Source organism: Phoenix dactylifera, chromosome 6, assembly GCF_009389715.1.
Source record: "Phoenix dactylifera cultivar Barhee BC4 chromosome 6, palm_55x_up_171113_PBpolish2nd_filt_p, whole genome shotgun sequence".
NCBI lineage: Eukaryota > Viridiplantae > Streptophyta > Magnoliopsida > Arecales > Arecaceae > Phoenix > Phoenix dactylifera.
The window spans coordinates 6,487,985-6,505,650 of NC_052397.1; the positions used below are offsets into that span (position 1 = coordinate 6,487,985).

Consider the following 17,666-nt stretch of genomic DNA (forward strand, 5'->3'; position numbering starts at 1 on the left):
CCTTGCAAAAATACTCAAACTCATTTGAATTGTATTCAGTCCCATTGTCGGATCTCAGATACTTGATGCGCCTTCCAGTGAGATTCTCCACTTCTGCCCTGAAATACTTGAATGCCACAAACACATCCCCTTTTGTCTTTAGAAACTTCACCCAGACTTTTCTAGAGAAATCGTCGATGAAGGTCACAAAGTACCTTGCTCTGCCATAAGATGCGACAGGTGAACACCACACATCTGAATGAATGTAGTCAAGCACTCCTTTGGTAGTATGAGTTCCAGCTTTGAAGCTTCTCTTTGCATGTTTTCCATAAACACAGTGCTTACAGAACTCCCTCTCGCTAAAATCTAACTTGGGAATTAATCCCTTTTTCACCAGAATTTCCATGCCTTTCATGCTCATGTGTCCCAGTCGACGATGCCACAGTCTTAATGGAAAATCATCTCCATTCTCCACCACTATGTCTACATCATCAACGATAGTGTTGCCGAGTAACTTGTATAAGTTCCCGACCCGAACACCTTTCATCACCACCAAAGCTCCCTTTGCAATCCGGATGACTCCACCTTGACCGGTCCATTTATATCCTTCCTCATCCAAAGCAGACAAGGACAGTAGACTCTTTTTCAATTCTGGCACATGACGTACTTCATGGAGTTCTCTAACCTCTCCATCAAACATTCTTACCCTGATAGAACCAACTCCAACCAACTTGCAGGTTGAGTTGTTCCCCATCAAAACAGAACCCCCATCTAATGGCTTGTATGCAGTAAACCATGATCGATGAGGACACATATGATGGGTGGCTCCACTATCCATGATCCAATTCTGATAGAAATTCTGGTTAGAGCGTACCACATACGCTTCGTCCTCAATAAAACCCGAGGTGGATTCCTCAGCCTGATTTGCTTCCTTGGCTTCAACATGATTCCTGTCTCTGTTGCCTCCACTTGAACTTGATCCTCTATCATAACTAGAGCTTGCTAACCGGGGACATGATTTCTTCATATGGCCCTTCTCACCGCACTCCCAGCATTTGCCCCTATATCGGCCCTTTGACTTGGAACGCCCTTTGCTCTTGCCTCTGAAAGATCCCTTCGATCCATCGCGATCTGTAGATCTGCCACGAGCCATGAGAGCTTCACTCCCAGACCCTCCCGAAACTCCAAGAGACGCCTTTCTCCTGATCTCATCGGCAAGCAAGGCACTTGTGACTGTATCCATGGTCAGAGTATCACTGGTACAACTCAAAGTCGTAACCAGATTGTCATATGACTCCAGCAATGTGCAAAGCAGTGTGACTGCAGAGTCCTCATCATCCATCTTCACCCCTATGCTCTTCAGTTGACAGACAATATCATTAAAAGTGTTTAGATGCTCAGAGATATTAGTACCTTCCTTCATCTTCAATGAATATAGCCTCCTCTTCAGAAAAATCCGATTTGTGATGGATTTGGTCTGATAAAGTGTCTCAAGCTTCATCCATAACCCCGAAGCCATCTTCTCGCCAATGATGTTAAACAACACCTCATCCGCCAAGCACATGCGGATCGTTGCCAACGCCTTCGCATCCATCTTCTCCCAATCAGACTTCGTCATCGCCGCGAGCTTATTCTCCTCACCCAACAGTGCATCCTCGTATCCCTGTTGAACCAAAAGATCACGGATCTTGACCTTCCATAACTCAAAGTTCTTCTTCCCATCGAACTTCTCCCCCTCAAATCATGTCATCGACATTAGAGGCACAGATTTACTCCAACTTAACCGGCTCTGATACCACTTGATGGGAATATTGGATCCCTTTGCTCACGGAAGTCGCCGAACCGGGTAGATCACGGAAGAAGAAAGGAAAAAGATAAACTCGAATGGAAATAAAACAACATGAGAAAAACACATCATATATGTGGTTCACCCATTCGGGCTACGTCCACGGGAGAACAGCGAGAAAAAATGTTTCATTAAGCAAAGATAAAGATACAAGTATTTTTGGGTAAACCAAAGAACCCCCCTTTCTTATGAAAAGAAAACCCTAGTTCTTCTTCTGGTTTTTCGCACACCTTAGGTCTTCTAAAAGAGGCCTATTTATAGGTTCTTTACCCTCGATAAAAAACCCTTCCATGAAACTTACCCCAAAATCAAGTTTCAGTCAAAACCCGCCATCTAGAGTCGACTCGCACAGCCCTCGAGTCGACTCGCGCAATTCCTCGAGTCGACTCGTGCAGTTCACAAGTCGACTCGAGCTGGCACCGAAAACAGCATGCTTTTGTCTTCACTGAAACATGAGCCAAACTCAACCAAATCAGGGCCAAGAGTTTCTCAGAAGTTTGTTATCACCTCCATACACAACATCCACCTCTACCATTGTATAGTAGCAGTAGCTCTAAACTATGTTTACGATCGCTTGCTTCTCTCTCTGTCTCTCTCTCTCCCTATTTCTCCTCCATCTCTCTTTCCTCTACTGCAACATAGTCCTTTTTTTTTCTATTTTTTTTTTGCTAAGACGGATATGTCAAACTACACGAGTCCAAACACACCCAACAAAATCAAAAAATAAAACATCACAGAATGTTCTAGGCGAACCCTCAACTCGAGTCCACAGGATACTACCTGCATGGTTGGCTGCATAAGTGGTCATCCAATCCGCAGCACCGTTAGCCTCTCTAAAGACGTGCTTGGCCTCAAGAGCCATTCCATCTCCACCCATCGACCAAATATCACACAGCAGGAGGTGATCCCCTCCCAAGCCGCTCGGGCCCTCTTGGATCCAGACTATCACAGTGACCGAGTCCTCCTTCACAATGATGGAGATGGCCTGCAGTGCTCGTCGGACGCAATAAATGCGCGCCCATGCTGCTAACAGCGGCATAGTCCCTCCGTTCTCATGATTATAGTGGCCACTTTAAGGCCGGCATCTTGCTATGCTAATAGGTCCATTTGTAGCATGAGTTTGCGGCCACAAATGCCATCTCAACCATGCAATGATTGGATGTACATGTCAAATAGAAGCAAACGTTAAGGAACTAAAATTGGATTTGGTAGTACTTAGTTTCTTACCATCTAGCCAATAATTTTATTATTAGACTGAAATCATAATGACAATTCTAAATGATTTAAATTGATCTTTTAGAAGGCATTTCCGTGATTTGCATGTTTTTCCAATACTACTTAATGTATTCTTAATTTCAAATTACTCAGTGAAACATATGGATGATACCTAGTTGTTGAAGATATTGTGCTTATAGACTTTGGTAACATATAGGAGATGTCTTACGAAATACCCTGATAAATTAATTAATTAAGTATATAATTTTTCTCCTCAATAATCCTTATGTCAAAGTGATAGCAAATAATTTCTTTAACTCTCAATCATATCAAGTTCTTATTCCCTTGGATAATCTGATCAAATACATCGCAAAATTTGATTCATTCAAATTATTAATCATTAAATATGTCAATTTAATTGTGTTACTGAGGCATAATAGATTTAAATATCAGGTTAATTGACCTTACTTTTTACTCTTTTACTTGTTAAATGTGCATTTGCACTTGCAAGTTTACTATTTTTTCAGAATAATAAAAAATGGTATATAGAATTTAAAATGAACTTATAGAACACAAACATGAAACAACTAAGATGGCAAACATTTTAGAATATCATTAAATCAACAAGGCTCATTTAAAGTTGTGGATGAAATTTCTGACATCTCTGATTTAATCTTCAGTCTTTCATGAAATTTTAAGCCTTTGAAAGTAACGACCATATTTTTAGCAAAAAAAAAAAAAAAATTAACGACCATAGAGATGCTTAATGCACTATCAAATGCTCCAATAAGCATCAGGCCTACCCTAAATTCTACATGGAGCACCTCATCCACATACTCTAGAGTCCTTTGTATGTTGGTTCCACAGCCTACACCACAAGGATAGTGGAAAAAAGAAAACAGTGGAGCCCGGACAATGGGAGACGGTTCACAAACAAAAACAATAGAGAAGTTAGTGTTAGATATTAGGATAAGCTATGATTAATATCATGATTTATAACAATAAAATAACAAAATATTATATTTCTAATATTTTTTATATAAATGAATACATAATTTAACCTTATAATAAGTCACAATGCTTCTTACCATTTGGTCCCACATGGTTTGTAGTAGAAATTAGTAATAGACCTTGCAAAATGACAAGCATGCCATTAAAAATAATCTATGATGCATAAGAAAAACATGCAGCTTTGAGATCTTTTACCATGCATCTAGTCGATGAAAAATGGATAATTTTAACGGTATATGCCATGTCTTCATTCAATCTATAATCTAGCAGTACTCAAATCAGCTGAAATTTGATGTATTCTAAAGTATTTAGAGTAGGATAAATGGCTTAGATTTGAAAAATAATGCATGTACAACATACTTTATCTCACTACCTATGGTGCTACCGTTCATTTTATACTCGCTACATATTTCTGGTAGGAAAGAGAGAAGTTACATAAGATCATTTAAAATCGTGGATCCCCAGCACACCCATCCTAACAGGTTCCATTAATCCAAAGGCTACTCTCCCTTCCCAAAAAAATATTGTCATACAAGCCCATGGCCATTTCTGCAAGTAAAGTCTGCCAGGTTTTTAACTACCAGAGAAACTCAACAATTTCCTTCCAATCCTAAAGGATTGAGCATTATCAACAATACCATCATGCACGAAGCTGACTAAAAGACAAGCTATTAGCTAACATTCTTGGATGATATAACTTGTTTATAAGGGAGGCTGTATATGACCTAAAACATCAGTTAGTTACTAACATGGCTTTTTGAGAATAACTATAGTCAAGCTCTAGCTTTAGATCATGATAGAATGTTATATATGTATAAGTTCAAGGGAATGAATACTCAAATATGCTGATTTATAAAACTAAGAGTTCATGGATAACATGTGCTAAATGCAAACTTTCGAGATCATCAGGTTCCATAAAAGTCTCTCGATAACAGCTGATAAGGTTCTATTTAAAAAAATAATATAATAAATAACAAAAAATCAGATGAATTTCTATAATCCCTTTAATGAACTTTAATAGTGACCGAGTAGAAATTCTTGCCATTAATATTGGCATTAATATCAATGTCCATCCATATGGTGAGTTGAGAACTCTAGAAAACCTTTTGTAAGAAAACTCTCTGCCAATGATACCTACATCACGAATGCTGGCTCCAAGCGATGCATGAGGCATAATTTTTTTTTTCTTTTTCCAGCTATTCCTGAAATATAATATAACAATATAATAAGTTATAATAGAGAGAATGATTCAATAGCCAAATTTCTGTGGTACATTAAGTAATGAGCTTTAATAATAACCAAATAGAAACTTCAGTCATTGATATTGACCTCCACATGTTGAATGGAGAACTCTACACAAAAGCCTCCATAGAGAAATTCCCATCATTAGTATCGACACCGTGTGATGCGCGTCATGTCTCCCACCTAAAGTTTCAGATTTAGAAAAGAATCTCATTACTGAATGTTCCTTAAATATCAGACCTTAATATGCCATATCAAAACATCCAAGTGGGTTATCATCTGATACTCTACTAGTACTAGCTCAACTTGGGATGTGAACCTTGCAGTTTTTTTTTTAAAAAAAAAAAAAAATCATATGAAAAAATAGTAGGATAGCAAACTCTTCAAAGTTAATTACAGCATATAATTCCATAACACAGCAAACTGACATGACTGTGCCCTAGAGCAAAATTCCCAATCCATCATACTGCTTGAGCTGCAACACATGAAAAGTATCATGAGATCCACTATATCTGACAGTACATACATGAAGAAAAGTTTTTTTCCGTATGTGATTGCTTGCTTGAATTCTAAAGTTTAAACTAAATATACTTCTTCATTTCATTGGACAGTAAAACATTGCTTGTTGCTTGTTTGCTTGAACTGTTTCACCTATTAACTCAGCTGTAAGCAATTAAACAGCATTATAAATGGCTGCGAACAATTGGATCTATTTTGAATTTCATCAAGTTCCTCCTTATAAACTCAGCATTTCTGTATTTCCATAACCAAAAATCAAGCTAAAAGCCTGCTTAACCTAGACCAACTATACCCCGAATCAATTATCTTTCCTTTTTGTTTTTTCCCTTTTTATTGGGTGGGGAGGGGGGTGTTGTGGGTATGGTTATTACAACTCCTAAGAAGCAGCACTATAATATTTATTTAACCAAAACCCAGAAATCTTCTCTCTGGCTCTTCTTGGTCAGCTTATCTAAATCTAAATGAAAATTGTTCCCAGAAAGCCTATAATGTTTCCAAACTGAGATTCATTTACTTTTTTTTCTGGTGAGTGCTGAGATTCATTTCCTTCAGGGCTCGTTTGGTTCGCAGGAAAAGGAGGGGGGAAAGTGTGGTCAACGGGAAAGTAATGAAATGCCTCTTGTTTGGTTGGAGTTTTCAAAGGAGAGAGATGGAAAAGTTGTATTCCCATGGGAATATGATTCCCACATTTCATGGGAAAGTCTTTCCCATGAGAAACATGGGAAAGTTACTTTCCCATGAGGTGGGAATCACTCCTTTTTTATTTTTTCCCAAAAAGACCCTTCAGCATTAAAGAAGCATTAAAGAGGCATTAAAGACCTAATTTTTATTAAGGGCATAATAGGAATTATACATAACTTTCCTAGGAAAGTGGATGGTCAACCAAACATAAGCACTTTGGAAATTTGTCACTTTCCCATGGTTAACCAAACATGCCAAAAGTACTTTCCTAGGTATCTTCTTCTTAGGAATCTGATTCCCAGGAATCATATTCCTAGGAGGGAAAATACTTCCCGCGAACCAAACGAGCCCTCAGTAATTGATCATATTAAAAACTCCTTCCAGTGATCCTCCACCATTATCTTCCCTTGTCTTTCTTTTATTCCACATGTTCTCTTAAATAGTATTTTCAGTTACTCATTATAATATCTTTATCTATTGATAATAGCATGGTAGACAATTTTTTCCTTTATTGTTCACCTCTGTCAACAAAAATTTCTGAAAGCCGTTTGCAACATCAGAAGACTTCCTCTAGATTTGACAGGATTAATTTTATTAAGAATGCCGTCTACCTTGAAAAGATTCACAGTGAAAATAAGTAACATCTTCTTTTTTCTGATTTTGTCGGTTGTACCCACGCCAGGCACGTGTGAGCTGCCGTTGTACAAAAAAAAAAAAAAAGTAATACAAAGTCATACCAAAACCACAAGCCCTAGGAATCTTCAAAGCCTCCCATAGTCATACAAAAGCACACAAAGCATAGTTATGGCATTTGCTTGCAGATGTCCGTATAACCCCAAAGTCATGAATGAACGTGAGGACCAAACAGACATAATATGAACAAGAAGTAATAAGACCACTATAAAGAATATGTAAAGATTCACTGAGAAGCAGAATACCTCATTCTTTCCCAGCAAGTTTTCGATGGAGAAGTTCCATAAAGATACCAACTGACAGACAACATGTCAGCACCAGGACCATAATCTGTAGTTCCAAGCAGCGATAGTGGTGGCCAGTCACCAAAAACACAACGAAACTTAACCAGTTAGACCTGGAGAGTGGTGTATTTTGTTGAACCAGCAGAAACAAAAGTGTAATGGATATGGGAATCAGCATTGTCTTCAAAGGCAAACGAAGAACAGAAGTATTTACCTATACCACAAAGTGATCACACAATTTGTTAGGTTTCCATTGTGATCACTGGCGAATGATCGTGCAAGGCCAAGATCAGCAAGTTGAATTCCCTGGTTAGTTTTACATCTCCATGTTTCTAATTCAAAATTGAATCATGTCCTTGTTTTCTCCTCCACGTGTGTACTTGTGATTGGTTAACTCACCAATAATCTCCACAAGAACAAAACCCATCCTTAAAATGATGGAACCTGCTTGAATCTCGCACTATAATCTCCCTTCCTACAATCTTGGATATCACTTTGATTGCAGCATGGCAGTCTGTGCATGCTCGAAGGTTTTTCATCACCCGTATCGGTGTCCCTTGTGGGGTATTTATCAAAGCAAAAGCAAGTGCCAGCCTCTCACTGTGATATTTTAATGATTCTAACTTCAGTTCCTCATCTACCAAATGAAGTGCACACCCAGTATCGGGCTTGTAGCCTTGCTTCTCCATCTCCTCACTCAACTTATGCAAAACTGCCCTTATCTCACTTATCTGAGGGTTGGTTGAATCATTGGATGAAAATGTGTACACTTTTTGCTTGATTTCAACCCAACTATAAGCAGGCTCCTTCCTCATTCCTCGGTCCCTCATCATCTTCTTCACCTTTGCAGCATCTTCCCATTGGCCTGCTCTAGCATAGACATTGGACATTATAACATAAGGAGCAGCATCCCTGAGCTCCATACTAAACAGCTTATCAGCTGCTCGTCTCGCTAACTCTTGATTACTGTGAATCCTACATGAATTCAGAATTGAATTCCATATAATCTGATCAGCTTCAAAGGGGATCTGATCCACTAACCTCTCGACCTCATCCAAACAACCGACCCGACCCAATAAATCTATTACACAAGCATAGTGTTCCTTCTTTGGTTTTAGCTTGTAATACTCTGTCATAGAATTAAAGAATCGCAAGCCCTCATCTATGAGGCCACTGTGACTGCAAGCAGAAAGAACACTGAGGAAGGTGACTGAATCTGGTTCCACACCCCATCGAAGCATGTCTTCAAATAGTTTGATAGCCTTCATCCCTTGCCCATTTTGGGCATATGCCGAGATCATAGCATTCCATGAGATTATGTTCCGGTAGGGCATTTCCTCAAATACGTGAAGAGTCTCATCCAAGCACCCGCATTTCGCATACACGTCAAGAAGGGCACACCCTGAGAACACATTCAACATGTACCCTGATCTAATTATATACGAATGCAGCTGCCTTCCTAGCCCAAGCAAAGCAAGACCTGCTGAAGCTCTCAGAATGCTAGAAAATGTTGCACGGTCTGGGCTCAAACCGCCCCTCCTCATCTCACGGAAAAGCTCCAAAGCCTCTTCATAGAGCCCATTCTGAATGTAACCTGAGATCATTGCTGTCCATGAGATGGTGTTCCTGTCAGTTTTATTCATAAAAATCATCTCTGCTGTCTCCAAATTACCACATTTTGAGTACATATCAATGAGGGCATTGCCTACAAGATCATTGGATGCTGCATCTGTTACAATGACTTTAGCATGGACCTGTCTCCCCATTTTGAGATCAGGGAGCACTCCGGCAGCACTCAGTAGACTAGCAAAAGGGAACTGACTCTGATCAAAACCTATCAACTGCATCTCCCAAAAGAGATTCAGAAGCTCTTTGGTTTGCCCATTCCATGCATAGCCTGAGATCATCACATTATAAGAAACATTGTCTCTCTCCAGCATCTCATCAAAAAGTACTCTTGCTTCTTCCAAGCAATCACATTTCGAGTAGAAATCCAACAGTGAGTTGTTCACAAAAACATTCCAGCCAAAATTCGTTCTGATCACTAGACCATGGATTTGCCGGCCAAGACCAATATCACCTAATCCAGTTGCGGCAGTTAGAACACCCGAGAAAGTGAACTGTGACGGCTTCAATCCCAAGGCTCGCATCTCAGTCAAGAGCTCCAACACCTCAAAGTAGAACCCTTCCTTCGAGTAGCCCATCACCATCGCATTGTACGTGACCGAATCCCTCCCTGGCATCTCATCAAAATGCCTTCGGCCCATTTCAAGAAGTCCACACTTGCAGTAAGAGTCCACTAAGGTGTTGCACACCATAAGAGTGGCTCCGAAACCCAACTTGACAGCATAAGCATGAGCTTGGACCACCCAGCCAGACAGCTCTGGGCGATCGCAGGCATTGAGAAGCGTGGCTGTAGTCACATGGTCAGGTTTGATGCCCGAGCTGCACATCGCACTGAAAAGGGAGAAGGCTTCCTGAGGGCGGCCAGACTGGGCGTAGGCATCGACCATGATCGTCCACGTGACGCAAGTGCGGTCTTCAGTGCGGTCAAACAGGCGACGGGCCTCACCGAGGTCGCCGGACTTGGCGTAGCCAGAGATCATGCGGTTGGAGGTGAAGATGTTCCTAATGGGCATTTCATCGAAAAGTTGGCGTGCCTTTGATAGTTCACCATTGCTGAGGAGAGACTCTAGGAGGTGGTTTGTGTGGTAAGTCTGGAGATCGAAGCCGGTTTTGATCATTTGGGCGTCCACACGGTTCTGCAGTGGGAGTTTGTGGTATTTGAAGGCTTTGAAAGGGAGGGAGGTGATGGCGGGAAGTCCTCTGGTTTTGAGTGCTTTCATTAGGCATGGAAGGCGTCGAGGCTTCTCCTCGATGCGGTGTTCCACGAGGATAGAAGGAGGACGGTGTTACAGAGCGCCCCGGTGCCAAGGACGTAAACCCCGGCCCGTTTGCTTTGGGTTTTTTTGGTATTCCCGGCTTAACCGTTTGGATTTGGGGCTTTCTCATCCTCTAAAAATATTTTTAGATAAAATAAAAATATTTAGTAAAAATTTTGAAAAGCTATTTTAGCTTTTCTAAAAAAAAAAAAAAAAAAAAAAAAAAAAAAAAAAAAAAAAAAAAAAAGCTAAAAATAGCTTTTTGAAACAAGCTTCATTTTGAAGATTTTCCGAAAAAAACACTTTCAAATGGTAATGGAACCTAGTACGAGTCTCCGCCAGAACGCATGTAACAAGTATTGTCTTCTCAATTCTTTTAAACGGGATTAACGAGGGAGAAAAGACGGTTAGTGCTTTTTCTTTGTATGATGTTCTTATTCTTCCGTACATATTACATGATAAAATTATATTATAACAATATAATATATTATAATAAGACAATATTAGTACATAATAATGCATTAGTATATTATAGCTAAAATTTGTGACTAAAATTGACTTAATTTCTTTCTGCATAAATATATGCCAAGTTATTTCAGAAAATATATATAATAATTAAATAGAGAGTAATATTATATTACTATGGCATGCATCCTTGTCATAAACTATACTATTGCAATACCATAATGTGTCTATTATCAAACTAATACACTAATTAATATATCTCGTTTGCCATAAAATAAGTTTTATTATTATGAATGATTAAATTAATTTTAGAAAAAATTATAGTTTGACTCTCTCGACTTTACCCGAGTTACAAAGTGCCCCTCTCGACTTTAGATTTTTTTCAATTAGGTTCCTAAAGCTACACTCCAAATATAATACGATCCATCCATCTCTTATATGATATTATTGGCGATCGTCAGCAAACAAAGAAAATTTTCTTCTTCCTATCAACACCCTTTTTCTGCTGCAAGCATTTATCCACCCATACCTAGCCTTTCATGATTTCGACCCATGTTTGGATGGCTTAGGTTCCATCACTAGAGTTTGGATGTGCATATTTTGTACCACACATGATTGTGCATGCATATATGTGCAATATGCCGCCTATCTCGGAGATAGATGGGTGTCACCCATTTCTCAATGCCTGCTTTGTTTACATTCTACTAGTCAACTTGATCAACTCATTATGTCACTAAACATACTTCTGACATTAACATCCATAAGAATAGATGAAATGATTGTCGCCAACCGGTAAAAGCAAGCATAAGTGACAATGCATAACTTTGTATTGACTGGATAAATTGAATCATCGAGCTGTTCAACTTAACAAATAAATGTTTGTTCACTAAATTAACAAAATACAAATCATTAGCTAAGAGTTAGAAACACATAAATCTTACTAGCTGTAAGAATTATGACTGTACTTTGGATGGTTGAGAAGGGCATTTCAACCTTGGAGAGTTTCGGTTTTAATCTCAAATATAAAAAAAAAGTGATTGAATTATAAAACGCAAAATAGTGCCAAACTTCAGAAAATTGAAAAAAAAAAAAAGGAAAAAAAAATTCAAGGGGATTAATTATCCAGATAGACGGTTTCTTCCCACCTAAAAGCTATGACACGTGCATTTTCACCAAATAAAAATTATTCTGCACACTAGAGTTCCCACTGGATTTTTGCAAAGATTATCCACATATATATGATCTGAACAACATGCAAATCAAATTGGAGATGAACAAACTTACTTAAAAAACCATGGAATCTTCATGATGCAATCCTAAAAGGCTAAAATTCAGAAACCGAAATCATCTAACAACAACGATCATATGGATGCTGATTTCAATACTTTTCTATGAATTCAAAATGCCCATCATTTGTAACTTTGCTATGAATTCGAAATGCCCATCATTTGTAACTTTGCTATGAATTCAAAATGCCCAACATTTGTAACTTTGCTATGAAACAACATATCCACTCCAAGCATCAATTTTCAGCCAACCTATTATTTTGCTGTGGGAGTAAAATCTTACATTTCTAACAAGAACTCTGACAAACAGAGATAAAATCTACAAGAATCAATCAATACCAAGAACAGACTGCTTAAAAAAAACAAAATAAAAAGAAAGATGCCAAACCCGCAAGATCGATGTTGTTACAGTAACATGTGTTTCCGGAGTTCTTGAGGCTGAGGAACCTGTGACCTTCATGGAGCATTGAACCTGCAGCTCCAACTACCTAACCCAATTGATCACAGCAATTGACTGCTGCAAAACACATCTGATGGCATTCAATTCGTCCATCAATCTTTTATCATACTAAGACAATTAGTGAAAGATATACAATAATTCCACATTCAAGAATCAAGAAAACTTCACAAGATACACTATAGCGAGTGATGGTTTCTCCGTAAGAGTTGAATCTGTTATGAATCTTAAAAAATAATCAATCAGTTCAACTCTATCATGTCTACAATTGTATTAGATTCATCACATAACACAATAACAAGACTGATAAACTTAACATCTCTCTCTCTCTCTCTCTCTCTCTCTCTCTCTCTCTCTCTCTCTCTCTCTCTCTCTCTCTGTGTGTGTGTGTGTGTGTTGAAGTGACTCTAGTGAGAGTCGGTTGAAGGAAAAACGACTGCCTTGGAGTTACCACACTTGCAGCACTTGAAGTTGATCCTGACTTCCACTTCTCCCGAAACCATTGCCATCTCTTTCCTCTCCTTCTCTCCCTCTTTCAGTTCCTTCGCCCCTTCTTCATCCTGCCACAACAAATTTAGAAAAATAACCAAAGAATCAGATTAATTTCCAATTAATCACGAAATTTGCCCTTCAATCCCCCCCCCCCCCCTCCATTCCCTTCTCCCCCGCTTGAAAGAGATTGACGGGATTACAAAGAAGAAAGATGAAAGAAAGGAAAAGGAAGTGAAAAGAATGGAAAAAGACTCGGAGGAAACCTTCTTCTCCGTGACTTCTTGTTTCGCCACCGCCGGCGCGGGGATCGAGGTGGTCGGAGGCGTCGGATCGGGGAGAGTCTCCAGGGGCAGCGGCAGTGGCGGCCCGCCGGGGACGTTCTCGGACGGGGCTGGGGCTGGGAGGTCGGAAGAGGTCGAGGCCGGAGCGAGCGGAGCTGGTGGCGCCGCAGTGGGACTGGTGGCGCGGATGGCGGTGGCCAAGGCGACGGCGGAGGGAGACGGGGCGGAGGCGGAGCGCGCGAATTTCACTGGCGGTGGGGATCGGGCGGCGGCGGAGCAAGAGGCGGGGGACGAATCCCAGCGCTCCAAGGCTGGCCGCCGCCGCTTGTTGCCGCAGCACGGGCACGGCTCGCTGTATCCCACCATCCCTATTTCTCCTCTAGCTTTCTCTTTCTCTCTCTAGAATTTGGAGAGCTTCTCGGCTTTCTTGGAAGGGGGAATGTGAGTAACGAAGAGCGATTGGAATCGGAGTTCGAATTATTTATAGACACTGAGAAGAGAGAGAGAGAGAGAGAGAGAGAGAGAGATGGCGGCCGTTGGGTACAATGGAGGGATTTGATTTAGTGGAGACGTACGAAGCCGTTACAGTAACTGTACGGAGAGGGGGTCCGGAAGAGGCTTGATCTCGAGGTATAGGGGATTGTAAGATCAGAGCCGTCTATTGGTCGGTCTCTTAGCGACGTAATCTTGATGGATTCTTCCGGACGGTCCTGATTAATTTTGAGCAACTTGGCAGCAGTGTTAGTATGCACCTCCAAACTTTTGGTATCAGGTGGTTAATTAACAAGCATCAACTTGGAATTGAAAGATTTTAATTGGTTCTTATTTTTTAAAAGTAAAATCAAACCTCTGAGTGGCAAAATGGTTAAACCGTGTAGACCAAAATTAGAATTTTTAACCCGATTTAAGATCAAGCCAATCTTGAGGCGATGATCTATGAGCTCAATTTTCAAACTCAACCCGGCCAAAAGTTTATACAGAATGCACATTATATAATTTTCCAAGTAAACTCTCTACATATAATTAGAGGCTATTAGTTTTTTCAAGTTGTGTTTTTGATTAAATTTTGCACATAAATTATCGACTCATATTTGAAAATATAAATATACTTCAATAGAAGAAATGAGAATGATCTTCATTTTAAATTTTGATTTGTTACTAAAGTAGAATCTTAAATTTCTTGCATTCTACTTTATAAATTTTCAAAAAGTCTAGATTGGCCTGTGCAGCCCGAGAAGCCCAGCGAATCTAACTTAACATGGACTAGCTCGAGTTTAACTGCAACTTGCTTGCATTAATGTTAGGTTGAGTACAGGCCATCCAATAACTAGGGCCAATCCCAAAACCATCTGCAGCCTGGCCTAACCCCATGTAATAGAACTCATTAAGGGGTAGTGAGCATGATAAATTAAAAGAATAACATATCTCTTTTTTGCTATGCAAAAATAATGTATTTTCCAGCATCATACAATTAAAATAAAATTATAATAAGATAATGTTGTGTAATGTTGTAACTTGACAACTTGGTGGGTCATAATTTCTTAGCTTATCTCTTTCTGCTCCTTATATTCCCTACCATTCAGGTGTACTGATATTATGCAATTTTTTTCATTTATGATAGCTTGCCATTTGGTGAAAAAAATGATGTGCCTCTGTCTCCTTCAATCAACCATGTAGCTCAAGATCTTTATTGCTAGAATATCTTTTTCTTTAGCATAACTTTGGTCTATTTGATATTTGAGATCCCTTCTGGGACATTGCAACTGAATTGTGATATTACCATTATCCTCAAGCACATCAATCATTTCAATTTTTTCAGAATTATTTTCTTTTCTTCATACTGCAGTCTTCTTATATTCTTGGACTAGCTTTTTAGCTTGCTCCTTAAATTTCTGAAATTAGCAATCATTTCGCAGCTATATCTGCATCAGGTTCAATCTTTTTCCAGCTTGCCAGTACCATTTCATCAAGACTTCCCCACCACTTTCAAATCTAAATACAGAATTATGGATCAGCCTTTTTATAGAGACGAAGGAGGGCATGATATGTTCAATCTACTTGTCATCCATTATCATTATTAAGTTTTCCTTCAAATACGTCATGAATAATGTATGTCTTGCATTGGACTTGAATATAAACCAATTCTAGCCTGCACCTGGCAGCAATGGCTAGGATCTTGCTTGACCTTGTTTGGCCGTAGTGACTTGATGGGTTGAAAATTTTCTATCGACCTAACTAGACTCGACTTGATTGGTCATTGGTCGGTAGGATCGAATTCAGATTTAAAATCATGACCTAATTGAATACTTGATCATGTGGGATTCGTGCTTGTCTAGTCTTGATCTAGATTGATTGTAGGCCTAATTATAGTTGACTCTTAAAACCAACTCACTCAATACCATCGATAGAGCTCTTTTCCATCGACCGAGAGGTGCTCATTGACTTCTTTAAAAAGACTTTCTTAGCTATTCACAATACTGGTCTCAGATGGGAACCTCTAAGATAGATCTCAGTGCATTGGCAGTTCCTTTTAAGTTACAAGGAGTCAAGGAGATAAACTTGCTATTTTCTCTGCTTGAACTGACAAATCACCAAGGCTAGATGGATTTCCAATAATGTTCTTTCTAAAGATGCTTTGTAACAAAGATGGTTTGTAACAATAGTCTTTTAACAGCTTCTATAATGATTCTTTAGATCTGGGCAGATTCAATATTGTTTATCGAGCCCTTGCATCTAAACTGGAGGATAACTCCGAACCCTCCAATTTCAAGCCAATCAGTTTGATGCAGTCCTGTAAAAGTTACACCTAAAGTACTCGCAACCAGAGCTGGGACTACACCTGGATAGTCTAATTGATATAGCATAATTAAGTTTCATTAAAGGTTGATCTTTAGTAGAAACTTCTTGTGCACAAATGAAATTCTTCATCATTGCAAACGAAATGATATTGAAGAGTTCTTGGTTGAGTTGGATTTCGAGAAGGCTTCCAACAAGTTGAATTCGCACTTCATATTCAAGTAATAGAGAAGAGGGGATTTCTGAGGCAAAGGATTGACAAGAGAAGACTAATAATATCCACTAACAAGGTTGTTGTTCTAGTTAATGGAAGTGTTGGGAATTGGATCAATTGTGAAACAGGTGTTTGGCAGGGTGATCCTCTATTCCCATTTTTTTATATACTCTGCTTGGATATCCTAATAGTCCTACCAAACAAATCCAGCAATCCGGGCCTAATCAACAGGATAGGCTTCCTTCGAAATCATGCAGGATTAAGTAGCCTTCTTCATGCAGACGATACCCTTTTCTTATGTGAGGCAGAAGGGGATCAAGTTATAATACTCAAGGTAATTCTTTCTAATTTTCAGCTTGCATATCACTTTCCATAAGAGCTCACGAGAGTGATGAAATGGCCAAGTGTTATACTCCAACAGCCAACTGCATGTTAAAAAAAATGCGTATTAAATATTTGGGTCTGCCTCTGGACGATAGGAGGCTTATGAAGGAGCATTGGAAAAGATTGATAAAAGGATTTAATAGCAAACTCTGACTAGCTTTCCTTTATATGTCCCTCTTTAAGCTTCCATCCTGGGTAATCAGGCGCAGTGGCAGAATTAGAAAAGCATTCCTCTAGGAAGGAGGATCACAAGATCTAGTGAATGGGGAAATGGTTTGCAAAGAAAAATCTGAAGGTGAATTGAGAATTAAGAACTTACAAGATTTTAATAATGCATCGTTAGCAAAAGGGGGATGTTTTATCACTAAAGTACATAATGTCTTAGACAAAACATTATCTAAAGGGCATATTACAAAGAGAAAAGATTTGGCATCAGTATAAGTCCCGGATCACTGCCTTCTTTATCGAAAGGCCTTTCCAAAGTCTCGCAGCCTTTTTGGTGTCAGCTAGCATTTACTTTAGGGCAAGGAAAAAATATCAAACTTTGGAAAGATTGCTAGCTGGATAATTTAGCCCTTAGCAGATTGTTTCCAATGTTACATTAGGCTACTACAAAATACAATTTGACTTAGCGTGGGTGCTATCAAGAGTCCAACTTCTCATTCTCTTTGGTCAGCAGCAACTCCAACAAAGATAAGAGCATTCCTGTGGTTAGTCATCAAAATAAACGGGTTACACACAGGTGAAGTGCTTGCAAGAATGACATGGTAGATTAGCTCTGGATGTAATTTCTGCAGTACTCCAGACTCTAAACCACCTTCTTTTGAACTGTTTGCTAAAGAAATTTGGAATAGGATAAAAGATGCAATTAAATTCTGCAGATTTCCTCCATCCATTCTTAATGCAGACAAAATCAAGACATAAAAGAATCAAGAGCAA

At 39.3% G+C, this 17,666-nt stretch overlaps 1 protein-coding gene across 1 annotated transcript; it reads right to left on the reverse strand.

The window, feature by feature from the left end:
* Positions 1-3,779: 3,779 nt before the first annotated feature.
* Positions 3,780-10,441, reverse strand: LOC120111020 (putative pentatricopeptide repeat-containing protein At2g01510). Its single transcript, XM_039127297.1, has 4 exons — positions 7,685-10,441; positions 7,432-7,516; positions 5,381-5,476; positions 3,780-5,253 (listed from the first exon to the last, which is right to left on the reverse strand). Exon 1 carries the CDS (start codon positions 10,314-10,316, stop codon positions 7,866-7,868), a length of 2,451 nt encoding a protein of 816 aa, XP_038983225.1. The 5' UTR covers positions 10,317-10,441; the 3' UTR covers positions 3,780-5,253; positions 5,381-5,476; positions 7,432-7,516; positions 7,685-7,865.
* Positions 10,442-17,666: the final 7,225 nt, after the last annotated feature.